The sequence below is a fragment of the Phyllobates terribilis genome, unplaced genomic scaffold (genome assembly GCF_046119375.1).
Source record: "Phyllobates terribilis strain yellow unplaced genomic scaffold, ASM4611937v1 Scaffold_12__6_contigs__length_324123572, whole genome shotgun sequence".
Classification (NCBI taxonomy): Eukaryota; Metazoa; Chordata; class Amphibia; order Anura; family Dendrobatidae; genus Phyllobates; species Phyllobates terribilis.
The window spans coordinates 19823567-19845179 of NW_027362772.1; the positions used below are offsets into that span (position 1 = coordinate 19823567).

The 21613-nt window shown below is 46.9% G+C and overlaps 1 protein-coding gene across 3 annotated transcripts in view; it reads right to left on the reverse strand.

Annotated features, from left to right (window-relative positions):
* Window positions 1–21613, reverse strand: part of HPN (hepsin) — an 84825-nt gene that overhangs the window by 24135 nt on the left and 39077 nt on the right. For all 3 annotated transcript variants that reach the window (XM_073655657.1, XM_073655658.1, XM_073655659.1), the window contains 3 exons: window positions 11126–11166; window positions 10256–10421; window positions 9982–10172 (listed from right to left, as the gene is read on the reverse strand). In XM_073655657.1, coding sequence (XP_073511758.1) covers window positions 9982–10172; window positions 10256–10421; window positions 11126–11166 — 398 coding nt within the window. The remainder of the gene's footprint in view (window positions 1–9981; window positions 10173–10255; window positions 10422–11125; window positions 11167–21613) is intronic.

Below are 21613 nucleotides of genomic sequence, written 5' to 3' on the forward strand. Positions count from 1 at the left end.
TTACTGATCCGGAGTTACATCCTGTATTATACTCCAGAGATGCACTCACTATTCTGCTGGTGCAGTCACTGTGTACATACATTACATTACTGATCCTGTACTGATCCTGAGTTACATCCTGTATTATACCCCAGAGCTGCACTCACTATTCTGCTGGTGCAGTCACTGTGTACAAACATTACATTACTGATCCTGAGTTACATCCTGTATTATACTCCAGAGCTGCACTCACTATTCTGCTGGTGCAGTTACTGTGTATATACATTACATTACTGATCCTGAGTTACATCCTGTATTATACTCCAGAGCTGCACTCACTATTCTGCTGGTGCAGTCACTGTGTACAAACATTACATTACTGATCCTGAGTTACATCCTGTATTATACTCCAGAGCTGCACTCACTATTCTGCTGGTGCAGTTACTGTGTATATACATTACATTACTGATCCTGAGTTACATCCTGTATTAAACTCCAGAGCTGCACTCACTATTCTGCTGGTGCAGTCACTTTGTACATACATTACAGATCCTGAGTTACATCCTGTATTATACTCCAGAGCTGCACTCACTATTCTGCTGGTGCAGTCACTGTGTACATACATTACATTACTGATCCTGAGTTACCTCCTGTATTATACTCCAGAGCTGCACTCACTATTCTGCTGGTGCAGTCACTTTGTACATACATTACAGATCCTGAGTTACATCCTGTATTATACTCCAGAGCTGCACTCACTATTCTGCTGGTGCAGTCACTGTGTACATACATTACATTACTGATCCTGAGTTACATCCTGTATTATACTCCAGAGCTGCACTCACTATTCTGCTGGTGCAGTCACTGTGTACAAACATTACATTACTGATCCTGAGTTACATCCTGTATTATACTCCAGAGCTGCACTCACTATTCTGCTGGTGCAGTTACTGTGTATATACATTACATTACTGATCCTGAGTTACATCCTGTATTAAACTCCAGAGCTGCACTCACTATTCTGCTGGTGCAGTCACTTTGTACATACATTACAGATCCTGAGTTACATCCTGTATTATACTCCAGAGCTGCACTCACTATTCTGCTGGTGCAGTCACTGTGTACATACATTACATTACGGATCCTGAGTTACCTCCTGTATTATACTCCAGAGCTGCACTCACTATTCTGCTGGTGCAGTCACTTTGTACATACATTACAGATCCTGAGTTACATCCTGTATTATACTCCAGAGCTGCACTCACTATTCTGCTGGTGCAGTCACTGTGTACATACATTACATTACTGATCCTGAGTTACATCCTGTATTATACTCCAGAGCTGCACTCACTATTCTGCTGGTGCAGTCACTGTGTACATACATTACATTACTGATCCTGAGTTACATCCTGTATTATACTCCAGAGCTGCACTCACTATTCTGCTGGTGCAGTCACTGTGTACATACATTACATTACTGATCCTGAGTTACATCCTGTATTATGCTCCAGAGCTGCACTCACTATTCTGCTGGTGCAGTCACTGTGTACATACATTACATTACTGATCCGGAGTTACATCCTGTATTATACTCCAGAGCTGCACTCACTATTCTGCTGGTGCAGTCACTGTGTACGTACATTACATTACTGATCCTGTACTGATACTGAGTTACATCCTGTATTATACCCCAGAGCTGCACTCACTATTCTGCTGGTGCAGTCACTGTGTACATACATTACATTACTGATCCTGAGTTACATCCTGTATTATACTCCAGAGCTGCACTCACTATTCTGCTGGTGCAGTCACTGTGTACATACATTACATTACTGATCCTGAGTTACATCCTGTATTATACTCCAGAGCTGCACTCACTATTCTGCTGGTGCAGTCACTTTGTACATACATTACAGATCCTGAGTTACATCCTGTATTATACTCCAGAGCTGCACTCACTATTCTGCTGGTGCAGTCGCTGTGTACATACATTACATTACTGATCCTGAGTTACCTCCTGTATTATACTCCAGAGCTGCACTCACTATTCTGCTGGTGCAGTCACTTTGTACATACATTACAGATCCTGAGTTACATCCTGTATTATACTCCAGAGCTGCACTCACTATTCTGCTGGTGCAGTCACTGTGTACATACATTACATTACTGATCCTGAGTTACATCCTGTATTATACTCCAGAGCTGCACTCACTATTCTGCTGGTGCAGTCACTGTGTACATACATGACATTACTGATCCTGAGTTACATCCTGTATTATACTTCAGAGCTGCACTCACTATTCTGCTGGTGCAGTCACTGTGTACATACATTACATTACTGATCCGGAGTTACATCCTGTATTATACTCCAGAGCTGCACTCACTATTCTGCTGGTGCAGTCACTGTGTACGTACATTACATTACTGATCCTGTACTGATCCTGAGTTACATCCTGTATTATACCCCAGAGCTGCACTCACTATTCTGCTGGTGCAGTCACTGTGTACAAACATTACATTACTGATCCTGAGTTACATCCTGTATTATACTCCAGAGCTGCACTCACTATTCTGCTGGTGCAGTTACTGTGTATATACATTACATTACTGATCCTGAGTTACATCCTGTATTATACTCCAGAGCTGCACTCACTATTCTGCTGGTGGAGTCACTGTGTACATACATTACATTACTGATCCTGAGTTACATCCTTGTATTATACTCCAGAGCTGCACTCACTATTCTGCTTGTGCAGTCACTGTGTACATACATTACATTACTGATCGTCTACTGATCCTGAGTTACATCCTGTATGATACTCCAGAGCTGCACTCACTATTCTGCTGGTGGAGTCACTGTGTACATACATTACATTACTGATCCTGAGTTACGTCCTGTATTATACTCCAGAGCTGCACTCTCTATTCTGCTGGTGCAGTCACTGTGTACATACATTACATTACTGATCCTGAGTTACATCCTGTATTATACTCCAGAGCTGCACTCACTATTCTGCTGGTGCAGTCACTGTGTACATATATTACACTACTGATCCTGAGTTACATTCTGTATTATACTCCAGAGCTGCACTCACTACTCTGCTGATGCAGTCACTGTGCATATACATTACATTACTGATCCTGAGTTACATCATGTATTATACTCCAGAGCTGCACTCACTATTCCGCTGGTGCAGTCACTGTGTACATACATTACATTACTGATCCTGAGTTACATCCTGTATTATACTCCAGAGCTGCACTCACTATTCTGCTGGTGGAGTCACTTTGTACATACATTACATTACTGATCCTGAGTTACATCCTGCATTATACTCCAGAGCTGCACTCACTATTCTGCTGGTGCAGTCACTGTGTACATACATTACATTACTGATCCTGAGTTACATACTGTATTATACTCCTGAGCTGCACTCACTATTCTGCTGGTGTAGTCACTGTGTACATACATTAGATTACTGATCCTGAGTTACCTCCTGTATTATACTCCAGAGCTGCATTCACTATTCTGCTGGTGCAGTCACTGTGTACATACATTACATTACTGATCCTGAGTTACATCCTGTATTATACTCCAGAGCTGCACTCACTATTCTGCTGGTGCAGCCACGTGTACATACATTACATTACTGATCCTGAGTTACCTCCTGTATTATACTCCAGAGCTGCACTCACTATTCTGCTGGTGCAGTCACTGTGTACATACATTACATTACTGATGCTGAGTTACATCCTGTATTATACTCCAGAGCTGCACTCACTATTCTGCTGGTGCAGTCACTGTGTACATACATTACAATACTGATCCTGAGTTACCACCTGTATTATACTCCAGAGCTGCACTCACTATTCTGCTGGTGCAGTCACTGTGTACATACATTACAGATCCTGAGTTACATCCTGTATTATACTCCAGAGCTGCACTCACTATTCTGCTGGTGCAGTCACTGTGTACATACATTACATTACTGATCCTGAGTTACATCCTGTATTATACTCCAGAGGTGCACTCACTATTCTGCTGGTGCAGTCACTGTGTACATACATTACATTACTGATCCTGAGTTACATCCTGTATTATACTCCAGAGCTGCACTCACTATTCTGCTGTTGCAGTCACTGTGTACATACATTACATTACTGATCCTGAGTTACATCCTGTATTATACTCCAGAGCTGCACTCACTATTCTGCTGGTGCAGTCACTGTGTACATACATTACATTACTGATCCTGAGTTACATCCTGTATTATACTCCAGAGCTGCACTCACTATTCTGCTGGTGCAGTCACTGTGTACATACATTACATTACTGATCCTGAGTTACATCCTGTATTATACTCCAGAGCTGCAGTCACTATTCTGCTGGTGCAGTCACTGTGTACATTACATTACTGATCCTGAGTTACATCCTGTACTATACCCCAGAGCTGCACTCACTATTCTGCTTGTGCATTCACTGTGTACATATATTACATTACTGATCCTGAGTTACATCCTGTATTATACTCCAGAGCTGCACTCACTATTCTGCTGGTGCAGTCACTGTGTACATACATTACATTACTGATCCTGAGTTACATCCTGTATTATACTCCAGAGCTGCACTCACTATTCTGCTGGTGCAGTTACTGTGTATATACATTACATTACTGATCCTGAGTTACATCCTGTATTATACTCCAGAGCTGCACTCACTATTCTGCTGGTGCAGTCACTGTGTACATACATTACAGATCCTGAGTTACATCCTGTATTATACTCCAGAGCTGCACTCACTATTCTGCTGGTGCAGTCACTGTGTACATACATTACATTACTGATCCTGAGTTACATCCTGTATTATACTCCAGAGGTGCACTCACTATTCTGCTCGTGCAGTCACTGTGTACATACATTACATTACTGATCCTGAGTTACATCCTGTATTATACTCCAGAGCTGCACTCACTATTCTGCTGTTGCAGTCACTGTGTACATACATTACATTACTGATCCTGAGTTACATCCTGTATTATACTCCAGAGCAGCACTCACTATTCTGCTGGTGCAGTCACTGTGTACATACATTACATTACTGATCCTGAGTTACATCCTGTATTATACTCCAGAGCTGCACTCACTATTCTGCTGGTGCAGTCACTGTGTACATACATTACATTACTGATCCTGAGTTACATCCTGTATTATACTCCAGAGCTGCAGTCACTATTCTGCTGGTGCAGTCACTGTGTACATACATTACATTACTGATCCTGAGTTACATCCTGTATTATACTCCAGAGCTGCACTCACTATTCTGCTGGTGCAGTCACTTTGTACATACATTACAGATCCTGAGTTACATCCTGTATTATACTCCAGAGCTGCACTCACTATTCTGCTGGTGCAGTCGCTGTGTACATACATTACATTACTGATCCTGAGTTACCTCCTGTATTATACTCCAGAGCTGCACTCACTATTCTGCTGGTGCAGTCACTGTGTACATACATTACAGATCCTGAGTTACATCCTGTATTATACTCCAGAGCTGCACTCACTATTCTGCTGGTGCAGTCACTGTGTACATACATTACATTACTGATCCTGAGTTACATCCTGTATTATACTCCAGAGCTGCACTCACTATTCTGCTGGTGCAGTCACTGTGTACATACATTACATTACTGATCCTGAGTTACATCCTGTATTATACTTCAGAGCTGCACTCACTATTCTGCTGGTGCAGTCACTGTGTACATACATTACATTACTGATCCGGAGTTACATCCTGTATTATACTCCAGAGCTGCACTCACTATTCTGCTGGTGCAGTCACTGTGTACGTACATTACATTACTGATCCTGTACTGATCCTGAGTTACATCCTGTATTATACCCCAGAGCTGCACTCACTATTCTGCTGGTGCAGTCACTGTGTACAAACATTACATTACTGATCCTGAGTTACATCCTGTATTATACTCCAGAGCTGCACTCACTATTCTGCTGGTGCAGTTACTGTGTATATACATTACATTACTGATCCTGAGTTACATCCTGTATTATACTCCAGAGCTGCACTCACTATTCTGCTGGTGCAGTCACTGTGTACATACATTACATTACTGATCCTGAGTTACATCCTGTATTATACTTCAGAGCTGCACTCACTATTCTGCTGGTGCAGTCACTGTGTACATACATTACATTACTGATCCTGAGTTACATCCTTGTATTATACTCCAGAGCTGCACTCACTATTCTGCTTGTGCAGTCACTGTGTACATACATTACATTACTGATCGTCTACTGATCCTGAGTTACATCCTGTATGATACTCCAGAGCTGCACTCACTATTCTGCTGGTGGAGTCACTGTGTACATACATTACATTACTGATCCTGAGTTACGTCCTGTATTATACTCCAGAGCTGCACTCTCTATTCTGCTGGTGCTGTCACTGTGTACATACATTACATTACTGATCCTGAGTTACATCCTGTATTATACTCCAGAGCTGCACTCACTATTCTGCTGGTGCAGTCACTGTGTACATATATTACACTACTGATCCTGAGTTACATTCTGTATTATACTCCAGAGCTGCACTCACTACTCTGCTGATGCAGTCACTGTGCATATACATTACATTACTGATCCTGAGTTACATCATGTATTATACTCCAGAGCTGCACTCACTATTCCGCTGGTGCAGTCACTGTGTACATACATTACATTACTGATCCTGAGTTACATCCTGTATTATACTCCAGAGCTGCACTCACTATTCTGCTGGTGGAGTCACTTTGTACATACATTACATTACTGATCCTGAGTTACATCCTGCATTATACTCCAGAGCTGCACTCACTATTCTGCTGGTGCAGTCACTGTGTACATACATTACATTACTGATCCTGAGTTACATACTGTATTATACTCCTGAGCTGCACTCACTATTCTGCTGGTGTAGTCACTGTGTACATACATTAGATTACTGATCCTGAGTTACCTCCTGTATTATACTCCAGAGCTGCATTCACTATTCTGCTGGTGCAGTCACTGTGTACATACATTACATTACTGATCCTGAGTTACATCCTGTATTATACTCCAGAGCTGCACTCACTATTCTGCTGGTGCAGTCACGTGTACATACATTACATTACTGATCCTGAGTTACCTCCTGTATTATACTCCAGAGCTGCACTCACTATTCTGCTGGTGCAGTCACTGTGTACATACATTACATTACTGATGCTGAGTTACATCCTGTATTATACTCCAGAGCTGCACTCACTATTCTGCTGGTGCAGTCACTGTGTACATACATTACAATACTGATCCTGAGTTACCACCTGTATTATACTCCAGAGCTGCACTCACTATTCTGCTGGTGCAGTCACTGTGTACATACATTACAGATCCTGAGTTACATCCTGTATTATACTCCAGAGCTGCACTCACTATTCTGCTGGTGCAGTCACTGTGTACATACATTACATTACTGATCCTGAGTTACATCCTGTATTATACTCCAGAGGTGCACTCACTATTCTGCTGGTGCAGTCACTGTGTACATACATTACATTACTGATCCTGAGTTACATCCTGTATTATACTCCAGAGCTGCACTCACTATTCTGCTGTTGCAGTCACTGTGTACATACATTACATTACTGATCCTGAGTTACATCCTGTATTATACTCCAGAGCTGCACTCACTATTCTGCTGGTGCAGTCACTGTGTACATACATTACATTACTGATCCTGAGTTACATCCTGTATTATACTCCAGAGCTGCACTCACTATTCTGCTGGTGCAGTCACTGTGTACATACATTACATTACTGATCCTGAGTTACATCCTGTATTATACTCCAGAGCTGCAGTCACTATTCTGCTGGTGCAGTCACTGTGTACATTACATTACTGATCCTGAGTTACATCCTGTACTATACCCCAGAGCTGCACTCACTATTCTGCTTGTGCATTCACTGTGTACATATATTACATTACTGATCCTGAGTTACATCCTGTATTATACTCCAGAGCTGCACTCACTATTCTGCTGGTGCAGTCACTGTGTACATACATTACATTACTGATCCTGAGTTACATCCTGTATTATACTCCAGAGCTGCACTCGCTATTCTGCTGGTGCAGTCACTGTGTACATACATTACATTACTGATCCTGAGTTACATCCTGTATTATACTCCAGAGCTGCACTCACTATTCTGCTGGTGCAGTCACTGTGTACATACATTACATTACTGATCCTGAGTTACATCCTGTACTATACCCCAGAGCTGCACTCACTATTCTGCTGGTGCAGTCACTGTGTACATATATTACATTACTGATCCTGAGTTACATCCTGTATTATACCCCAGAGCTGCACTCACTATTCTGCTGGTGCAGTCACTGTGTACATACATTACATTACTGATCCTGAGTTACATCCTGTATTATACTCCAGAGCTGCACTCACTATTCTGCTGGTGCAGTCACTGTGTACATACATTACATTACTGATCCTGAGTTACATCCTGTATTATACTCCAGAGCTGCAGTCACTATTCTGCTGGTGCAGTCACTGTGTACATTACATTACTGATCCTGAGTTACATCCTGTACTATACCCCAGAGCTGCACTCACTATTCTGCTTGTGCATTCACTGTGTACATATATTACATTACTGATCCTGAGTTACATCCTGTATTATACTCCAGAGCTGCACTCACTATTCTGCTGGTGCAGTCACTGTGTACATACATTACATTACTGATCCTGAGTTACATCCTGTATTATACTCCAGAGCTGCACTCGCTATTCTGCTGGTGCAGTCACTGTGTACATACATTACATTACTGATCCTGAGTTACATCCTGTATTATACTCCAGAGCTGCACTCACTATTCTGCTGGTGCAGTCACTGTGTACATACATTACATTACTGATCCTGAGTTACATCCTGTACTATACCCCAGAGCTGCACTCACTATTCTGCTGGTGCAGTCACTGTGTACATATATTACATTACTGATCCTGAGTTACATCCTGTATTATACCCCAGAGCTGCACTCACTATTCTGCTGGTGCAGTCACTGTGTACATACATTACATTACTGATCCTGAGTTACATCCTGTATTATACTCCAGAGCTGCACTCACTATTCTGCTGGTGCAGTCACTGTGTACATACATTACATTACTGATCCTGAGTTACATCCTGTATTATACCCCAGAGCTGCACTCACTATTCTGCTGGTGCAGTCACTGTGTACATACATTACATTACTGATCCTGAGTTACATCCTGTAACAATTGTTTGTGGAATTTGTGGGTGGATCCAGGGCTTCTCTATCCTCTTGTCCCTGGTGAAGGTTTTCTCATAGATTATAATGTTACTGTCACAGATGTGTCTGATGTGACAGACAGTCGCCCTGCAGTTGGTTGCAGAAGATTTCTCCGTTTGGCATTATAGACATCTTCCCAAATCTGTCTCAGGCTAGGACCCAGTAGCTGCCTCCCTCCTGCTCTAATTGGCACCCAGATCTGGGTGTATAAATAGTTTCACTTTGCAGTAGGGAGGTGCCGGTTATACTCATATGTTTCTTTGTGAAGGCTTGGAGCTCTCTGACTGCTAACTTCCTCTCTGGTGTTTGGAAGACATTTGAGTTATTTCTCTGAAGTCGGCTAAAGCTAAGTTACTTTCCCCCGTGTTTGTCTCCCTTGTTGTCTTTGTTAGTGGGGATCGACAAGTGCTCATTCCCCCTTCCCTATTCAGGGCCAAGCACTAGGGAACTACAGGGCTTAGGTTCCTGTGCGGCGATTGGTAAAGAACCAATATAGAGACAATAGGGGAGACAGGGTGATATCAGATCAGCCTAGGAGATCTCCACTTCCCCCTTTCCCTAAAGTCTGGGCTCCCTTCCCCTCTTCCCTTTGTGTTGCACTTAGTCTTTCCCACACCTTGCGTGACAGTTACCTGTGAGTGTCAGTGGGGTGAGCAGATGCACCAGGGCGATGTCATTGCTGTTTTCTTCGCTGTCTGTGTATATAAAGGGTAAGTATCCAGCGTGATATATAACACTCTTCACACCGTGCACAAATCCACGGGGCGAGAGATGCGAGACGCCCCCTGCAAACACAGTCCAGAGACTCACCACGCGGTTTCTCCTGAGGATACAGAGATGTAAAGTGATCATCTCCTGCTCTGACTCAGATTTCCCTGTTCTCCTTGCCATGGTCCGGTCACTTACTCTGGGAAGCAGTGGGCAGCAGTGAGGACCCACTCACTGGATATCAACGAGCCACCACAGAGATGGGTGCCATCATATCTCAAGCTGACCTGCCACGGCCACTGACCTAGGGCGGCATCCTGTCCCCCCACGATTCTGTCCACGGCCATCTTCCTCCGTCCACAATCTGCAGAGAGGTCACACTTGAGGATAAACCCCTTTAAGAGCCTCCCCTCTCCCTGGGCTGCTTTTTCTTACATATTTTCTATTTCTTTTCCAAATCCTTATACCTTTTAAGATCTCTCCTTGCTGCCAGAAAATGGAAACATTCTAGTTCAGATCCAAATTCTGAAAAGTTGTTCTGGACTATTTCTTCTGACAGCTGAAGGTTTGTTACAAATGTATCCCGGCTGGACTATTCTCTGGTTTACAAGCTGGTACATTGTAACAAACTGCTGCTGTATATATTTACAATTGTATCGAGTCCACAAAATCCTCTGCAAGTGAAACCTAGAAGCAGCACAACTTTATTCCTGATCTGACACATGTTGCAATGTATCATTCTGCAGTCTGGAGTGTTTATCTCACAGACGATTGTCTACAGTCGATACAATTGTAGCTCTCAGAAATATAAGATCCTTACAGATTATTAAGAATTCCCCATTCATTTGCAGAAATATTAAAAACACAAATAGAATGAAAAAAAATGCAAAACATAATTCTGCAAAATTCCTTTAAGTGTCATAAGTGGAATTTAAAGAAAGATATTCTCTTCTTATAATAGTAAATATTCTGCATCTAAAGGTTAAAACTTCCAGTGATGAGCTCAACATTATCTGGACTTTCATCTGTGTACCAAGCCCGGTGTACGGCTGACTTATCATGACATACCTTGACACTGAACAGAGAGAAACTGACCACTCGGACACTCACTGCGGAGGAAGAAAAAAGCAGAATTACTTCCTATGCATCACATACACCACATACAGGAGCATTATAAGATGTCAGGCCTTATGGGAGGGGTCTAATAATTGACCAGCTTCTCCAGCTTGTTGTGACACTGTCATGAGGTTCACCTCCAGCCACCACTAGGAGGAGCTTGCTACATAGAGATTTATACAGTCACCACTAGAGGGAGCTCACTACATACAGATGTATACAGCCACCATTAGAGGAAGCTCATTGCATAGAGATGTATACAGTCACCACTAGAGGGAGCTCACTACATACAGATTTATACTGTCACCACTAGAGGAAGCTCATTGCATAGAGATGTATACAGTCACCACTAGGAGGAGATCACTACATACAGTTTTATACAGCCACCACTAGAAGGAGCTCAGTACATTCAGATTTCTACAACCACCACTAGGAGCCTGTACTCTGTGGAGAAAGGTGTGTTATTTTGTTTGCTCCATAGGAGCCACCAGGTTTTTTGACACCCAGGAATCCCTCCCTCTCTGACCCAGGGAAGAGAGGGGCTTAGTGGATGGACTGTGGGGCTGAGTCCCCGTCTCCCACCCCTCGGTCTAAGCCGGCGAGGGGTGAGAGCTCATGCTACCGGCTCAGAGGGTCACCAGATCCAACAAGGCCCAGAGCATGGAGGAGCCCAGGAAGACCCAGGAGGGCTGCAAAGCCCCTAAAGCGGAGGTGAGGGCCACTGCCGTGTCTCCTCCCGGAAGTGAGCGGAGTGCTTGCAGAGGTGCAGCGGCTGCGGTGCAGAAAGATTGGGGCACTAGGGCCGCACAGGAGCCGGTTACCAGCTATGGCTACTGCATCCATGTGTACCTCTGTGAGTATGAGGAGGCTGGGAAGACCCAGAGAAGGCTCCGGGAGGAGATGAAGGAGGCGAGGCAGGCTGCAGACAGAGCCTCCCGCACGGACAAGTCTGCCCTAACAGCCAGAATATCCAGCCTGGGGATATGCATCGAGGGCATGGAAGCCCAGAGAGTGGCCATATTGGCCCTTTCGGGAAAAGCTGGAGAATGAGGACCGGTTCCACAACATGGCTGCTGCACAGGAGCCAGAGGGGTCTCGGCATCTGACGCAGGTGGAGGCGGTGGACCATGTGGAGATGGAGGAGGCACCGTACCCACATGGGGGCTTGGTAAGTGATCTCCAGGCCACACACAGCGGGATAGATCCAGTGCAGGTCCCACTCCCATCAGACAATGGTATTTCAGAGGATGATGGGGGTGATAGGGGTGATGCGGATGATAGCAGCAGCGATAACAGCAGTAGTGGGGGTTGCCTCGTCATGCAGCAGATCCGTCAGCTAAAGTCCCCAGTAAATTATGCGCACCTGAAGTTTGGGGATGAAGTCTGCGGGGACGAGGCAACCAGGAGGGGGGAAAAGAAACGGAAAAAGCGAAGAAAATATAGGAGAAGTTGGTGTTTGTCCCCCTTGCTGGGACCCCCCGGTCCCACTGTGTGGAGCCCGCTACCCTGCAGTGAGTCCGGTGCGAGGGAGTGGGGAGAGTACAAGACATAGGGCGCAAGTCGCCGTCTCTGCTGGCGGTAGCAGAGGGGGCGAGAGTGGGCATGCGGCTGCAGAGCCAGACAATGTGGTCTGGGGTGTGGCCCTGTGGCAGGCGGTAATAAGATCTGTGGAGGTGTCCAGGCCCGATCCTCAGTGAAAGCGGGGGCGGCCTGGCGCCTGCTGCACCCGCTGACGCTCGGGGGGTGGAGACTGTGGGTACCTTGTCGGCAGTCGCCGCTCCCCGCAGTGTTGGTGGTGCACTGTCAGCTGGGGCTGCATCATCGGCGACGTGTGCTGTGGTGTCCCACATGCAGATCCGATGCTGGGTCAAAGTCAGGGACCTCGGCACCAGTTATCGTCTCGGGTGCAGCTGTAATGGCAGCAGTAATGCCGGCCCGAACCGGGGTCATGCCACCGGGGTCCTCTGCGTGTGTCACCTCCTGTATCTGCGAGGGACCGGCGGTGAAGTGCACACAGGAGGAGGTGGAGATGGTCTGCAGCAGCAGCTGCCAGCACATGCTCTGCTGAAAAGCAGGGTGTGGTAGTGAAACCCTGCAGCATCGCCCTTAAAGGGGCAGCTGCATTACAAATAACCCCCCCAGCAGAAAGCAGTGTAAAAAATACAAATGAAAATGTAAATAAGAATAGGAGTGGTGCGAGTGGTGTGAATAGTGTCTGTGACAATGGTGTATGGTCAGGTGTTGGAGGGGCAGTTTCTGCTGTGGGAATGAGGGGTGTGAATGGTGTCAATGTGGTTTCTGCTGGAGGAATGGTTGGTGTGAATGGTGCCAGCGCGGGGACTTCTACTAGTGGAAATGGCGAGGCTGAGGCAAGCGAGGTGGAGATGGTTGACTGTGAGGTTGAGGGTTCAGGGAATTTAGGGGCTGGTCCATCGCCCCTCTCGCCTGCAGGCACCATTAGTCTACAGGGGTCTTCCTATCTCTGGACCCAGGGAATGACGCTTTTCGCCGCCTTTTCCTGGAGGCCCTCAAAAAAGGGCAGCGGACGATCAAAGTAGAGGGAAGAGAGGTGGAGTTGTCCTACTGGCTAGAAAAGTTGGGTCTAGCTGCCTTCCAAGAGAAAAGCGTGGGTGGAGACTGAGTGGTCCCTCCCGACAGCTGGGCAGGGGGTCTCCAGGAGAAATGTGGTTCGTCTTCTCTGGAGGGCCGATGAGGCGTGTCCATCCAGGACAAATGTGGTGAAGCTCCTCATGAAGATGGACTTCAGGGCTATTGACATCTTTGCTCTGATACGTCCTTTTGGGACCTCCACCTTTGAGATCAGCTTTGTTCGGCTGGAGGGCTTGGAGCTCTTTTGGTCGAATTATGAGCTGGTAAAAGAAGAGCCTGGCTGGTGAGGGTTTGCCGTCGAGGCAATTTCTCACCAAAGTGGGCCAAAGAAAGTGACCGTTTTTAACGTGTAATGAGTCTCTTTCTGGCATCGACATAATGACCTGGTTGAACCAGTATGGCGAGGTTGTGGAGGTCCCTAAGAATAACAGGGACGATTTTGGCATCTGGTCAGGAGGCTGGACCTTCATGGTGGAGTTGAAGCGTTCAGGGGGCACTGTCACCCACATCCCTTCCTCGGCTTTCCTGGGAAGGGATCGGATTCTGGTCTTCTACCAGGGGCAGCCGAAGGTCTACCACAGGTGTGGTGATCCTCGTCACTTCAGTGCGGGCTGCAAGGTACAGAAATGTGCTTTGTGTGGAGAGGTGGGTCACCTCGCCGCGTCCTGTGGTATCATTCGATGTCTCCTGTGTAATGGTCACCCGTTCAGCCACTCCCCTCGTTCCTTCTCTAATGCCATGGCCGGCCGGGCGAAGGGGAGCCGCAAGGAAGTTCTTGGCGGTGCAACTTCTGCAGAGGTTGGGGGTGGCAGCGGGGGAGGAGCTGAGGGGCCGGTGAGGAGTGGCAGGGCTAGGGGCCCCTCTTACCAGCGGAGGCAGGCAAGGCGTCAGGAGGGAAGTGGGCAGGAGGAGCCTCGGGAAACTGGGGTAATGGCTGCCCCCCTCCTCCGAGGCGTTGGCCCATGTCATTGATGCCCCGAGGGAGGAAGCGGTGAATAAGGAGATCAGACGGATGGAGAAAGAGGAAGTGGCTGATCTCTCAGATGCCTCCCAATATGAAAGGTTTGATGAGGACGGAGGGGAACAGCCAAAAGAAATGGGTGACAAGGGTGCCAAGAGTGCCAAAAGTAAAAAAAAGAAGGGAGGTGGAAAATCTTCTCCCTCCCTGACCAAGTTGCCTAAGGAAGGTCCTACCGACTCCCCTCTGATCCCCCCTCTCCAACCGGTTCCAAGCCTTTGACGACCCTGCTGAGACTGGAGTCGGGGTGAGGTTCCGGAGGTAACATCGGGAGGGTCCCTGGGAGGGGGTGGGGTTCCTTCTCCAGAGGGTGTGTCTTCCTCGGGAGGTGGGGCCATCCCTGGGTCCGGAGATGAGAAAGAGGTGGGAGGGATGGATAGATCTGTCTCTCTGAAAAGAAGAGGGGGGCTTCATCGTCCGGAGATGAACAGGTCAGGAAAAAGAGTGGGGGGAAGAAAAAGGCCATCTAACTCGATCACTCATGATGGCGGCACCCACCCCGTTGACTCTTGCGTCCACTAATGTCGCTAGTATAAAGTCTGACGTGGCTAGATTTGCGGCCTTTGATTTTCTCACTCGATTTGAGGCTGAAATTTTGTTTTTGCAGGAGACCAGACTTACGGATATGGGGGCCATACACAAGGCGGAGAGCGAGTGGAGGTGCGAGTCCTAGTACTGGTCTCTTGCGGCTGAGCTATGTAGCAGGGTGGCGGTCCTTTTTCAGACTGTATAGGTTGAACGCCAGAGAGTTATCGAGGTAGAAATGGGGAGGTGCCTGGTCTTAGACGTCTTTATGAGGGGACAGGAGCTTTCTGCTCATTAACATCTATGGTCCACATACAAAGTGGGACCATAAATGTCTCTTCCTGAAGATTAAGCCCTATCTTTTTACGAGCCGGCAGGTGGTCTTTGGAGGTGACTTTGATACTGTCACAAGGCTTCGTGATAGGGGAGGCTCCATTGACCGGCTGGCTTATGATAGTAATACTCTTAATAGCATAGCTATTGACGCTCGCCTGGTGGATGTCCACATCCGGCACACCCCAGGTCATTGTGGTTTCACCTTTCATAGAGGTAGCTGCAGGTCTAGGAAAGACACGTTTTTTTTGAAGGAGGAAGCCATCTCTTCAGCCGTGTCCATTGTTGAGGTGGAGTTCTCCGATCACTGTCTGATTTATTTTTCTCTGAATGTTGCAGAATCCCCTCGGATGGGAAAAGGACTATGGAAGCTGAACTCATCCCTCTTGGAGGAAGCGGAGATAAGACAATCCTTTGAGGGCTTTCTTCAGAGCCAGGTACTGCTTTTGGATCTCTGTAGCGATAAGTCAGAGTGGTGGGAGAGGTTCAAAGAACGGGTTGTGGGTTTCTTCCACCAGCTCTCGAGCCTCAGGAGCCTGAGCAGGTACCGCCTGTATCAGGACCTGAGGAGGAAACTCGAACATCTCATCTCGACTGGAGATGACCGTGTGTCACGGGTGTGTCGGAGGTGACAGTCGCCCTGCAGTGGCCTGTAGGAGATCCACATTTGGCATTGCACACAGCTTCCTAGATAGGAAGTTGTCTTTAGGACCCAGTGACTACCTCCCTCTGGCCTCGGTGTATACCTGGTCTCTCTAGGTGGGCGTCGCCGGTCATACTCATTCCTACTTGGAACTTGACTGAAGTAGCATCACGTCCTCGTTGGAGTTTCTTCTAAAGCTAAGTTGTAATTCCCCTGTGTTGTCTTCCCCTTTTGTCTTTAGAGTGCTAGCAGATGTTGACTAGTCCTCATCTCCTTCCACCCCCTGCTATAGCCTTACGCCAGGGATAGTAGGGTGAGGCACGTGATCGGCAACAGCTGCGGTGGCTGTATAGGGATGGCAGGGGAAGACAGGGTGACACTAGTCCAGTTCAGGAGGTCACCACTTCGCCTTTCCCTAGTGTCTGGGCTCCCTTTACCTTTCCCCCCTGTATTGCACTCACGCCTGGCGTGACACCGTGAGGGGATCTCCAGAGTGAAGTCCTTGCTCAAGAGGTGTCAGTACGATAGGCACACATCTTTGGTTTTTGAGAGGGATTTCGGGAGGTACCGCTCGCCCGACCCCTACAGAAACTGTAAGATGTCAGTGAGCTGAAAGATGGTGACAGGTCCGGTCGACGGTGCGGGTTTCCCTGAACAGATCCAAATCAGGGATCCTGGATGTGATCAGATCTTTCTACTCACACCTCTTGGGGATGAAGGAACTAGATCGGGACGTGATGTCGGCTTTCCTGGCCGAGGCCATCCCTGAGCCAGGGGATGACCCCTCGCTTCACATTTTGACAGAGGCAATCAGGAAAGAGGAAGTGTGACTGGCCATTGATGGGCTTTGGCCCAAGAAATTGCCAGGTCCGGATGGCTTAACATCCGAGTTTTATAAGACCATCAGGGACTCCTTGATCACCCTCTTGACTGAGGTGTTTAACGAGTGTCTCTCCTCAGGCGCTCTTTCCCAGTCAATGAGGCAGTCGACCCTGATTATCCTGTCAAAGGATAAGGACTCGACAAGTATTGAGAATTGGTGTCCCATAGCACTTCTCAATATGGACAGGAAGGTTCTGGCAAAGGTGCTGTTCAATTGGCTGGTGAAATTTGCACCCCGGCTCCTTTCGGGGTTCCAGGCCGCAGCACTTTTAGTGCAGTACTCGGTGTCTGAGAGGCAGTGGAGCAGGGTAGGGCTGGCCACTGGAAGGGGTATTTGTTGTCCTTAGACCAGGTGAAGGCTTTTGATCAGGTTAACCACGATTACCTCTGGTCCGTCCTTCTGAGGTATGGTCTGCCTGGGATGTTTGTAAATTGGCTAAAGATCTTGTATGCGGGGGCGGAGACTTTCCCGCTCGTAAATGGTTGGTCTGGCTGCCCTTTTGAGGTTGGGTCTGGGGTCCGCCAGGGCTGTCCATTGAGCCCGCTGTTATACGTGTTCACGATAGATCCCCTTTTAAGGAAGGTTGAGCGTGGGCCGTTGGCGGAGTCAGGATGGACCAGGTGGCCCCGGAAGCCACTCTGAGGTTGGTAGCATATGCCGATGACGTCTCCCTTTCGTGTCCTCGGGTGAGGAGGTGGAGTGGTTCATGTCTGAGGTTGGTCGCTACTCAGGCGCTTCTGGGTCCATGATTAATCAGGAAAAGTGTTAGTCCCTGGCTGAGAGGGGGAGACCCTAGCATTGGTCTCCTGGACACTCTTCCAGAGCCCTAGGCTTTGGCAAAAATTCTAGGCATCGAATTTGGCCCGGGGGACTACCCCTAGCAAAATTGGAAGGGCAGACTTAAGATCACTGCCCAGAAGGTGGATCAGTGGAAGGGTTGGTCTTTGACCCTGAGGGAAAGGGTTAGCCTGGTTAAGGGTTTTTTGCTACCCTTGTTAATATACCTGGGCAGTGTCAGCATGTTGCCTGAGCCTCTCTGGACATGAGTCTACAACCTGTTTTTCCAGATGTTATGGGGAAATAGGCTGAACCTAGTCAAGCAAGAGGTCACGTATCACAAGAGGAGACTAGGAGGGTTGGGTATGGTCAACCCAGTGGTGTTTCTAGTAAACACATTTGTCAAGACTAACATTGCCAACCTCTGGTCAGAGAGGGCTCCTCTGTGAGTATTCTCCTATAGGGGATGGCTTCGGCCCTTCTTCCAGGAATGGGAGACAGGAGGGCAAGTGAAGGACCTACGCACACCGCATGGACATCTCCTGGCTTACGCTCCCCCGGTTCTGAAGGTAATCCGCCGGTGGGGTCTGGGAATTTGGGAGATCGGGACCATGTCGAGGAAATTCCTTGACAGGAGGGTCTTGTTGACCCATTTCCAGAAGCCCTTGGTGCTCAAAGATTGCCCAACTCGGGATCTGGAGGACGGGTTGAGGTTATTGAATTCTACACGGTTCCTCTTTAAGTTTTGCGACTTGGCTTGGTGCTGCTTCCATGGGAAACTGTATGTAAGGGACAACCTGAAGTGTAGGAACTCCGAAGATCGGGGTTGTCCCCGTGAGGAGTGTTGCGATGCGCTGGAAAGTATGGAGCATTTCCTCCTTCACTGTCCTTTTAATACAGAGGTCTACAATGGGGTGGGTGCTTCCATAGGCTGGCTTTGGCTGGCACGCACACTTTTTCTATGCGGAGTGGGCGTATGGGGCAATCAGATCCCTGGGTGGCCGAGATTGGGGCACTTTATTTCTAGTCAGTTTAGTCGTCAGGTTTTACACGTGGAACGCACGGTGCTTAGTGTCAACTCAGCAGAAAATCCTCGACGAGGTTGTTAGGAACATTCTGGGTGACCTGGTGAAGGTGCGCTCTCTGGAGTATGACAGGATGGGTGCAGCGAGGGCCTCTCTTCTCTGGAGAGGGTTCTCATTTATTGTACCCTAGGGCCTAGATACGCAGGTAAGTGGTAGGGACAGCTAGTCAGCTTCAGTAGGGACAGGTAGATAGGTAAAGACAGTCGAGGGACAGTTAGGTAGGCACGCGGTGAGTTAGGTAGGGCAGTAGGGTCAGGCAGGGAGAGACAGGGAAAGGTAGGTAGATAAATAGGAGCAGATGTCTAGATAGGTAGGGACGGCTGGTAGAGTAAGGATTGTTAGGCTAGACGCCTGTCATCTCCGGTCTCCTGGTGGTGGGTTGGGGGCTTTTCACTATCAGATTTTAGTTTTGCAGAAGTGAAATACTGATATAGGACCTACAGGCACCAGTCCTGGCTCTGGGTAAGTGGTGTAATGTAGAGTTATGTAGCATTGTATTGTAAGGTGATGATCCTGTGGCTTACTGGGTTAATGCACCTGTCTTGTAGGCAGGAGGTCATGAGTTCCTCAGTGAGCTTTATTTTGTATTGTGTGGGGTTTTTTAGTGGTGGGGGGAGGGGGGTTAGTAGAAGGTTTGTCATAATTGTATTTGCTGTGTAACTAAAAAAAAATTAAAAAAAAACAAAACAAAAATAAATTGTGTAGTTTAGATAGATGTGTTTTAAGCCAGGTGGCTTTTATGTTTCTTTTTGGGCGATGGACCAGAGTTTTCTTCGTCAGGTTTGGTATGATGCGTGTATTGATCAAATGTTTCCAATTCCTTGTGTGAGGTATCCTGGGGAGGAGGAGATCTGGAAGGTTCAAAAAGTGACGAGACAAGAGGTAAAGGACAGAAAACAGCGCAAGAGAGAAAGATGGAAGGAGGAAGCTTCTCTAAGAAAGAAGAAGACAGTTTGTGTTTTTTTGTTTTTTTTTGGGGGGCGGGGTTGCTTTGGCTGGGGCGGGTAATGCTGGACTCGGACGGTTGCTTTTGCTGGGGTTTGGATTTCTGCTATTTATTGATTGTAAGTTTTGTATTTTTATAATAAAAGAGTTCACTAAATACAGATGTATACAGTCACCACCAGAGGGAGCACACTATATACAGATTTATACAGCCACCACTAGAGGGAGCTCACTATATACAGATTTATACAGTCACAACTAGGTGGAGCTCACTACATACAGATTTATACAGTCACCACTAGAGGGAGCTCACTACATTCAGATTTATCCAGTCACCACTAGAGGGAGCTCACTATATACAGATTTATACAGTCACAACTAGGCGGAGCTCACTACATACAGATTTATACAGTCACCACTAGAGGGAGCTCACTATATACAGATTTATACAGTCACAACTAGGTGGAGCTCACTACATACAGATTTATACAGTCACCACTAGGGAGAGCTCACTACATACAGATTTATACAGTTACCACTAGAGGGAGCTCACTACATACAGATTTATACAGCCACCACTAGGAGGAGCTCACTACATACAGATTTATACAGCCACCACTAGGGGGAGCTCACTACATACAGATTTATACAGCCACCACTAGGAGGAGCTCACTACATACAGATTTATACAGCCACCAGTAGAGGGAGCTCACTACATACAGATTTATACAGGCACCACTAGGAGGAGCTCACTACATACAGATTTATACAGTCACCACTAGAGGGAGCTCACTACATACAGATTTATACAGCCACCAGTAGAGGGAGCTCACTACATACAGATTTATACAGGCACCACTAGGAGGAGCTCACTACATACAGATTTATACAGTCACCACTAGAGAGAGCTCACTACATACAGATTTATACAGTCACCACTAGAGGGAGCTCGCTACATACAGATTTATACAGTCACCACTAGAAGGAGCTCACTACATACAGATTTATACAGCCACCACTAGAGGGAGCTCACTACATACAGATTTATACAGCCACCAGTAGAGGGAGCTCATTGCATACAGATTTATACAGCACCACTAGAGGGAGCTCACCGCATACAGATTTATACAGCCACCACTAGAGGGAGCTCACTACATACAGATTTATACAGCCACCACTAGAGGGAGCTCACTACATACAGATTTATACAGCCACCACTAGGGGGAGCTCACTACAATCAGATTTATACTGTCGCCACTAGGGGGAGCTCACTATATACAGATTTATACAGCCACCACTAGAGGGAGCTCACTACATACAGATTTATACAGCCACCACTAGAGGGAGCTCACTACATACAGATTTATACAGTCACCACTAGGGGGAGCTCACTACATACAGATTTATACAGTCGCCACTAGGAGGAGCTCACTACATACAGATTTATACAGCCGCCACTAGGGGGAGCTCCCTACATACAGATTTATACAGCCACCACTAGGGGGAGCTCACTACACACAGATTTATACAGTCACCACTAGGAGGAGCTCACTACATACAGATTTATACAGTCACCACTAGGAGGAGCTCACTACATACAGATTTATACAGTCACCACTAG